Source organism: Oratosquilla oratoria, chromosome 21 (genome assembly GCF_046742065.1).
Source record: "Oratosquilla oratoria isolate Oo_2021 chromosome 21, ASM4674206v1, whole genome shotgun sequence".
Classification (NCBI taxonomy): Eukaryota; Metazoa; Arthropoda; class Malacostraca; order Stomatopoda; family Squillidae; genus Oratosquilla; species Oratosquilla oratoria.
Window position 1 is genome coordinate 7,002,079 of NC_134797.1, and position 10,000 is coordinate 7,012,078.

General features: G+C 37.3%; 1 protein-coding gene across 1 annotated transcript in view; it reads right to left on the reverse strand.

Annotated features, from left to right (window-relative positions):
- The window catches only part of LOC143037002 (lachesin-like), a gene marked incomplete at its 5' end in the record, with an annotated part of 212,282 nt that overhangs the window by 58,109 nt on the left and 144,173 nt on the right, over positions 1–10,000 (reverse strand). The window contains one exon of the mRNA XM_076205106.1: positions 6,758–7,042. Coding sequence (XP_076061221.1) covers positions 6,758–7,042 — 285 coding nt within the window. The remainder of the gene's footprint in view (positions 1–6,757; positions 7,043–10,000) is intronic.

Consider the following 10,000-nt stretch of genomic DNA (forward strand, 5'->3'; position numbering starts at 1 on the left):
TTTCTCATATTCTCTCTTTTTCCTCTCACTCACTTTTCCCCCTGCTCTCATCTTTACTTCTCTCTCCACCTCTTCCACACATACTCTTCTACTCCTCCACTACTCCACCTACTCCATTCTATTCATACTACTCCACTTATCATCCCTCACTCTCCCCATTTCCCTCTTTTCTTACCTCCCTCTCTACCACTCCTCCTCACCTCTTCAGCACTCCTCCCAAACTATCTTCTGTTCCTTCCTCGTCTCTTCTCTTCCTCCTTTCATCTCCCTATTCCCCCTCCTCGCTCCTTTACATCTGCCTCATCTTCTACTCACCCATGTCATGCGCCAAGGCCCGCATTCACCCCCTCCACTTCCATCCTCTTCCTCTCCAAACACTCGTCCGCTTCTTCCATCTCTTTTCGGACTCTCTCTTTCTTCCACACTTGCCTTGGGCGTTATTTTGATTAGGCCGTCCCTTACCATTCACTTCATATATCTATACTATGTCACCAAAGTCTTGTTCAATGCTGGATCTCCATTCACCTATTCACCATATATTTCACATATGATCTATACTAAAAATATATTTTTTATAGATCTCCTAGGAAATGTAGGTCACGGATAGCTTGCCTCTAGCATAAAAAAGATCTAGAAATAGCCATTGATAACGAGGTAGTTTTTTTTTTTAATATAATTAGGTGCATGGAATAATAATAAATAATAAATAGATTGAATTATGGGAAAACAAATACATAAATAAGTAAATATATATATCAACATGTAGGTATACGAATAAATAAATGTATAGATAAATAGATACAAAAATATATAAACAAATAAATAAATAAGCAAATGAACGAATAAATAGATAAATAAAAAACTAAATTAATAGATAAATAAATCAATTAACAAATAGATAAATGAAAAAATGATAACTAAACAAATAGATGAATGATGATATGGTATAACGTCACAAACTCCCCCCTATCCGCAGTCTAGGACGGTGCCCCATACAGAGTACTTTGTAGCGCGGAATTTAATGAACAATACCCTTGGTTCAACTTTGCCGGTGGCAGGATTCGAACCGCCATCCCCTCGACCTTCGCCGCAAGTAACGATGACCTATCCCGCTCAGCCAGAGAGCTTCCAGTAGATAAATAAACAAGTGAATAAATAGATAAATGAATAAATGAATAAATAAAACAAATTGGTTTGAGGAAAGGCAAAGGATGTATAGAATAGCTATTCTCACAGTAGTACGTAATCAAAACATACACTGGTAAAGGCTTTTATGGGCTTAGAGTGTATGATAGGATAAATGAAATAATAATTTGGAGAGTTTAGAGTATGTCTGGAATGAGAAGAAACCTACTACCGATAGTATCCATTTCCCTTGATTCTTTGAGTACATAAAGCACATGTGACTTTTTTATGCGTTGCTAAGCTTCTTCATAAGGAAGCTGGTGACACATTATCTTCTTGTGTTGGTTCAAAGTACGGAACCCCAAATCGCAAGTGTCTGTATTCTCGTTCCAAAAATGACCAAATGTTTGACGGAAAGGCGCGACATAAATTGTGAATATTTGTCCTTGATGTCTGTTTCGTACAAATCGAATGGAATCAATATTATCCCATTTTGCTTTCCCAAACGCTAGAAGTCATACACATCTGTTTCACTTTTATCTTTCCTGAACATATTAATCGAATCAATGTCGTGGTTCTTTGTGTGAATCCCACTAAACTTCGTCATTTCCCTCATTTTCACCCTAGACAATTTTCTTGATCTTCTGCTTTGATGCTGGTGAATGTAGTCAGTCGTTCTTTTGTAAACTGTTCGCCGTTCTTGGAAAAAGCGAGAAAACTAATTTTGTGTCCAGGGTGGAGCGTGCCTGTGTTTGTGCATGAGTTTCTCCACGTGTGTCTACTTGTGTGTGCATTTGTGTGTGTGTGTGTGTGTGTGTGTGTGTGTGTGTGTGTGTGTGTGTGTGTGTGTGTGTGTGTGTGTGTGTGTGTGTGTGTGTGTGCGTGCGTGCGTGTGTGTGTGTTTGTGTGTGTGTGTGTATGTGTGTGTGTGTGTGTGTGTGTGCATGCATATTCGCAATTGTCTACATTAATCATTTTAAAATACACACAAAGATATATTTAATCTCTAAGTTGATGAATTAGAATGTTTCTTAATTTGGTTATTTCAACAACTTATTTGTTTGACATTCTTTTGATTATTCGTTTGTCTTAATCTAACTATACTTATTTATTCAAACTATAATTCGTTTCCTATTTGCATGTGTAATGCATAAATACTTAACGATTTTTTGATTAATGATACATTTTTTAATTTATTCATAATTCATCATCAGGCTTTGTGTTGTTTTTAATTGTATTTCATCTTAATTGATATAGAATTGTTGGTGAAGTGCTAAGGGAGATAATGATAGCAATAATCAATTGGTTCAAAATACAGTTTTCAAGATTTTCGTTATGCTAGGCATTATCTTTCTTCCTAGGAATTGGAAGAAAGAGATTCTTCTGAAACAAACTAATAAATAAACAAAGATAATGACCATTATTTGAATTTCACTGATTAGAAGCCCGCAACCCAACACTACTTGACAACCGTCATCGGGCCCATCCATAGATCTCTCCAGGATGAAACGTTGGATGATAATTTGTATTGTACAATATTAGTACGGGACTGTTTCTTTGTAGCCATTTTATAGCAGGAGGAGAAGGGTTTTCACCTGTTGACATATCTCCTTGTGTGAACAGGTTTGGGAAATGGAGTCAAATTTGATAAAAAGATATCTTGTGCTCGGTTTGGAGAGCGCGTGTCGATCCCTCGGGGCAGCACCTTCAGTTCCTCTGAAGGTGTTGACGGTATTGGTATTGGTGATGTTCGTATTGGTGTCGGTGGTACTGGTATCGGTGGAAGACGGTGTTGTCGATGATGGTGTCGGTGGTGTTGGTACTGATGTTGTTAATGTTTGTGGTTGTGTGATACCACTTTTATTTTTTCACATATTCACGTATTTCCTGACTACCCACTTGAAGGCAATAGGTGGCTACCGTGCCCACGTCATCTCCTCTACTAGTGATCTTCCCTGCAGGACTTCCCAAAAGTATTAAAGCAAGAGCTTTGCCTCAGTTATCATGCACTTTCGAGTCATGACAGTCACGGCTGCCCGACTCGTGGTCAGGCATCCTCGCCTTTCCATATCCGAAATTACATCCTCTCCATCACAGTTCCCAATAGTTTCTTGCTCTCCTTCCTCTCCTCTTCCCTCCCCCCTTCCTCCTCTTCACCGCCGTCTCTTTCCGAGGTTGGAGCGCAAAGCAGTCCCAAGTATTTTCCCATTTTGCCGATAGTTGCGCAAGTTGTGACCGTCGATAGTTGCGCAACTTATGATCGGCTGTACCGCGCAATTTGACCAGCCGTGCCGCGCAACTTATCACCGGTCGAACCGCGCAACTCATCACCGGCCTTGTCGTGCAGCCTGGACCTTTGTTAGTTGGGCAACTTTTTACTTTTGTTAGATACGTAACTACTGACCGTCGTTAGCTGCGTAACACATCACCGTCGTATCGCACAATTGGTTACCGCTATGTTCCGAACAGTTTTTATTATTATTATTATCATTATTATTATTATTATTATTATTATTATTATTATTATTATTATTATTATTATTATTATTATTATTATTATTATTATTATTATTATTATTATTATTATTATTATTATTATTATTATTATTATTATTATTATTATTATTATTATTATTATTATTATTATTATTATTATTATTAATATTATTATTATTATTTATTATTATTAATTATTATTATTATTATTATTATTATTATTATTATTCTCATTATTATTATTTATTATTATTATTATTATTATTATTATTATTATTATTATTATTATTATTATTATTATTATTATTATTATTATTATTATTATTATTATTATTATTATTATCATCACTATTACTATTATTATTATTATTATTATTATTATTATTATCATTATTATTATTATTATTATTATTATTATTATTATTATTATTATTATTATTATTATTATTATTATTATTATTATTATTATTATTATTATTATTATTATTATTATTATTATTATTATTATTATTATTATTATTATTATTATTATTATTATTATTATTATTATTACTATTATCATTATCATTATCATTATTATTATCATTATTATTATCATTATTATTATCATTATTATTTCGATATTCTTTTTCCATCGGCCGACCTTTAGAGATTCCGGAACCCTTCCGACATAACTTTACCATCAGTTCAAGTTTTACTTCGCATTATATGTTAAGTATCTTCTGCCTTTTATGATGCATACCATCAGATATTGTGTCAGCAAAAGAAACTCTTACTTATTGATAGAATCATTTAGACTTCTTAAATTTCCTATGCTATTTAGGTATTTTATATGTTTTAATTTTATTATATCTATCATATTTTATATATATTACATGTCTGATATTTCTTATATTACTCATATTTCTTACATTTTTTACTCGTTATCTTTTATATATTTTACCAGTCTATATAAAATCTCCTCTCAAATATAACCAATTTCCTAGTAATAATTTTCTCACAGATTTTTTACTTAGAACTGTTCATTTCTTCTAAAAATGTGTAATTTATTTTTTATTTAAAACTGTTGACTTAGTAATCTAAAGAGTTATCCTGAAACAGGTTGCTTCTAGCTCTGTATATTCTCTTCTGATAGATGAAATAGAATGTTTCTAGATACGAGAATTTCTTCCAGTCGTGAAAATGTGTAGTAAATATAGATTTTTCATATGTCGTTTAGATATTTCTCTGTCATGGAACTGAGCGTATGACATTAACTGATTGACATTTGTTTACATCATACTATATCAAGGAAATACTGTCTCTGTTCAAATAACTTTGTTTATTAACTCCTATAATCGTATATTATGACCAAAAGTCTACGCAAATGGAGGCAATATTCATTATAAGATCGCGATCATAAACTAAACAAACAATGCTCAATATGATTACTCCATAATGATACCAATCCCACTTAGGTCTCCTTAGAGACACGTAAACCGTTTCACACAAGCGAGGTAAATCAGCCTATTACACAGTCTCATTCATACCCTCGACATAACCTTGCCTAAGAAAATAGCTTTCCTGCAGTATAGGACATGCTTATAGACATTAGACCTTATTCTCTGTAAGCCCTGACAATCTCCTTGAAGACCAACATCCACTAGAGCACTGCATTCAGAGCTTCTGTATACGAGACCCTAAAACCTCCAGAGGTTAACCAGAGGCTAATCCGTAGAACCTTAGGAAAGGAGTGATGGTATTCAGGAAGTAGTCGGAAACTAACCAGACCTTAGTCCAGAGAACCTCTTCCAGCTCTTCCGGTGAAGACCCTTCCTACCAGAGGCTTCGCGTATTAAGACGCACCACCTTCCAGGCCTCGCGCCTCCTAGACGCATCACTTCGTAATCCACCTCACCCTTCCTGGAGTACATCCCCCAACGAAGCCCTTGCAGCCACTGTGGAGGGCGTTCATTAGTAGTCAAATTGTGATATCATCTTCATCCCCCGAACTCAAAGCAAAGCTTGAGATCGTTAGAGCCTCCGACGCCAACCCAGGTTCCTGGCAAAGGACTGAGGTAACTCTGACCCTTTGTAATGAAGGCCCCTCCTCATCAAAGGCGGCATCCCTCACCCCCCCCCCTCTCTTCCATCCCCCACATCCCGCTTTAGGGCAACTGTAATGAAATTCTAGACAACCCCATTATGGAAAGGCGACATAAAAATATGTAACAATATTATTCCTGGGTATGGCGGGTCCTAGGGTACTGTGTACCTTTCTTCTCTGACTTGTTTTGCGTTGGGCGATGTTTATAGAATGCTTTGTATGTTAAGTAGAATACAGTATTTCTAGGACATATTAAACAAAGTTGTGGTGGAATGCCTTGAAATTATGCATCTTGTCACATGTATGGACTTTTAAGTTACTATTCTAATAATTTAACGTATGATTATATATATGGAAAAGGATGGAACAATAGCAAATAAAGCAAAATATATAGATGAATCAACAACTTATGTTAACAAAGAATAGTGTTTTGTATCCCCAACTAAATAAGAATTCATCTATGAATTAAAACAAAACATGAAATTTTTAAGATTACCAGTGCAAGTCCATAACTCACCACTAGGAAATATATTACACAGCCAGAAAGCTGCAAACAATATCTTAACAACTCAAAATCACATTTAACACGGGAGAACACAATGTAATTCTCAGCCAAAATCAAACATTATCTTATACAAACGGAGAATATAAATTTCTAGCCAGCCTTCCATTTTCCCCTCCTCCTCCTCTTCCTCCTCCTCCCCTTCCACCCCTCCTCCTCTTCCTCGCCTCCTCCCCCTCCTCCTCTTCTTCCTTCTCCTCCTCCTCCTTTTCACTTTGCCTTTCTCCTCACTTTTCTATTCGTTTTCTTTGTCTTCCTTTCCCTCTTTGTCTTCAACTTCCTCCTTGTCCTCTTCATACTCTGGTCCACCACAGCCTCCATTTCCTCCTCCTCCTATTTTTCAACCTCCTACCTTCTTTCTCCTTCTCCTCTCCCTCCTCTTCCTGTTCCTCTTTTCCTTCTCCATTTGTTCTCCCCCCACCCTCTTCCCTTCCTTCCCCTCTCTCTCCATCTCTTGTACAACGCTACAAACGTAATATGCCACTTACTTTCCAACACGTGCAACGTGACGTTGGCTGGCTTGGCGAGGTGCGGTTCGCATCGGTAGACCCCGGCATCGATCTTGCTGACCCGGGAGATGGTCAGCGAGCTGCTGAAGTTGTCTTTGGTGACCTCAAGGTCACGTGACCTTTCGTAGTTGATCATGGTGCCGTTGTGGTACCAGAAGATGTAGACGGGAGGAGTGATTGCCCTTGGCGCCGAGCATGTCAACCGGAGGGAGTATCCCTCTCCGACGTGTATTTCAGGAGCGTTGTCAATCACTGCGTAGACCTCTGTGGGAGAAGGAGTAAAAGGGAGTGAGATGGAGTGAAGGTAAAGGAGTATTTAGTACTTTGTTATCAACAGATACCGCTTCTGTGGGAGTGAGAGGGGGATAGGGAGTGAGTGTTTGTTGTCAACAATAACCATCTTTTGGGAGTGAGAGGAAGTAAGAGGCAATGAGGAAGAGTGAGTATTTAGCACTTTGTAAGAGTTAACCAGTATTCAATGCACCAAACAGGCGGAGTCAAAGAGGTGGCAAAGGCGAAATTTGATGAAGGAGAATGCAAGTAAAAATTATCTGCATTCTTTATTTGAATGGAGATTACTGCCCCATCACGAAAATACACTCCGTGATTCTCTGGTCCGTAGGGATATTACCAATGTGTCTACTGTATATGTGTTGGACTATATGTTAGGAGTGTTGATGGGTTGACTAAAATTCAATATACAAAGCTTGTTTATTCTACATTTGTAATACAAAAACCTTGAGGTCTTGGCGTAGCGGAGGCACATGTCTCAATCCCATTGAAGGATTTCGATATATGGGGGATGGATGGATGGATTGAGAGGTGGAGAAGTTGGGGAAATGGGAGAGAAGGGGGGTTGGGGTGGGGTTGATGGGAAATAATGAGTGAAGGGGGGTTGGTGGGGGTGGAGTGGGGGTCAGAGGTGGAGTGAGTGAGTATGGGGGCGGCTGGGGATTGGATGGATGGATGGGGTGGTAGGGCATTGTGATGGAGGGGAGTGTCTGTTGAGGAAAGAAGGGAGAAGACAGAGGGCGAGTGTGGGTGGAGAGCGGTTGTGTATGGATGATGCTGTGATGCATAGAGTGGAGTGGGTGGGAGATGGGGATAAAGGAGTATGTGTGAATGATATTTTGACACAGCCCGAAGGGATTTCTCCCCTTCTTCTCTTTTTCTGCATGAGGAGGCGGAGAGGGGGCGTCATCGATTAAATGAAAAGGCTTTGCTGTGGATGTGCTGTGCCTTGCTGCACTGCCTTTGACCTAGGGTAGTAGACGAGATTCAGGGATTTTTTTGTTTTCTTTTGCTATCTCCATTGTAAGGGGGAAATAGCCATTGTGCTTTATATACGAGTAGATAGCAACATCTAACTCTACTGACTATCAACATTCAGTATTGCGTCAGTTTATGCTTGGCAAAGCACTTGGTCAAGTACACTAGATATCGACTGCATGAAAGATGCAATCAGTATTACATATCAGGGAGAAGGGTAGTGTGAAAAAGAGAGAGATTTAGGAGTAAGGTAAATGAAGAAAAAATGGAGATGGAAGAAGACGAAAAAAAAAAAGAGTAGGAGGAAAACAGTAGGAAAAGTTAGAAGAGCAAGAAATAGTAAAAAATATGAGAAGGGAAGAGTGACTGAGAGGAGAAAATGAATGAGGCAAATGTAAAAGAATTTGTGAAGGAAGAGAGAAGGAGAGAATAGGAGAAAGAGAGAAAAAGAGAAAGGAGAAAATGTGAAAAGAAAGAGAGAATGAATAAGAGAAAGATAGAGAAAAATGTGAGGGAAGGGAGAAAGAGTGAAGGAAAGAAGAAAATTGGGGGAAGAGAGAGGAACGAGAGGAAGAAATTAGAAGGCGGGGAAATTTTTCTTTCTTGTTTCTGTTGGTGGTGTTCAAAGCTTGGCCAAACTGTCCAAAACGAGGACAGGGAGGAAAAATTTATCAGCAACGCGTGTTCCTTCAAAGAAGAATAGTGGAGCGGGAGAGGAGGAAGAAAATGGAGAGAATGAGAAAGAGTAATGAGAGAAGGGAGAGGAAGGAAAAGGAAGGAAAGAGAATGAGATGTTCAAGGAGAAATATGAAAAGAGAATTAAGTAAAAAATGTAAAAAATGTATAAAAAAAAGGAAAATAGGTAAATGAGAAAATCTAAATGGAGAAAAAGCAAAAACAAGAAAAGCAAGAGCTAAAGATAGTAGTGAATAAAGTGGGCCACAAAAAAAAAAAAAATACAAATGAAGAAAGATATAAGGAATTGAAAAGATATGAGATAGAGAAATGAAATATTTTGTGTTCTTCCTCCGAAAAAGACAAGACAAAATGAATAAATAAATAAATAAATAAATAAATATATAAATGAATAGATAAATAAATACATACATACATATACCAAAGGCTTTTCCCCCCTTACACGGGGGGTAGCCAAAAAGAAAAAGGCATAGAAATCACTCCCACCCATTTCATTTCCCATATATTCCACTCCCCTCCACCCTCCTCCTTTCCTCCTATCTTGGCACCTCCTGGATGACGGGTCATCCCTGCATCCTGTCCACTGCCCTGGGTCAGAAGCAGTGTCGTAAGACACAGCACATCCACAGCAAGGCCGCTTCATAAATTCGGCGACCACCCCTCTCCGTCCCCTCATGCAGAAAAGGAGAAGACGGGGAGAAATCCCTTCGGGCTGCGTCAATTTTTTTCTCATACATACTTCCTCACCCCCCATCCCCCACCCACTCCCCCTCATGCATCACAGCATCATCTATACACAACCCCTATCTTCTGTCCTCTCCCGTCCTTCCTCTACAGACATTCCTCTTTTTTGTAAAGCCCCTTTCAACCCATCCATCCATTTCATCCTAGGACGCTCCCCTCATAATACTCTTTTATCAACCCTATCTCCCAGCTCCCATTCCACCCCTGTTCTATTCCTCACCTCCTCATTCCTCACTCTATTTAGATAAATAAATAGATCGATAAATAGACCAATAGTAAATGATAAATAATGGATAATAAATAATAAATAATAAATAATAAATAACAAATAATAAATAATAAATAATAAATAATAAATAATAAATAATAAATAATAAATAATAAATAATAAATAATAAATAATAAATAATAAATAATAAATAATAAATAATAAATAATAAATAATAAATAATAAATAATAAATAATAAATAATAAATAATAAATAATAAATGATAAATAATAAATGATAAATG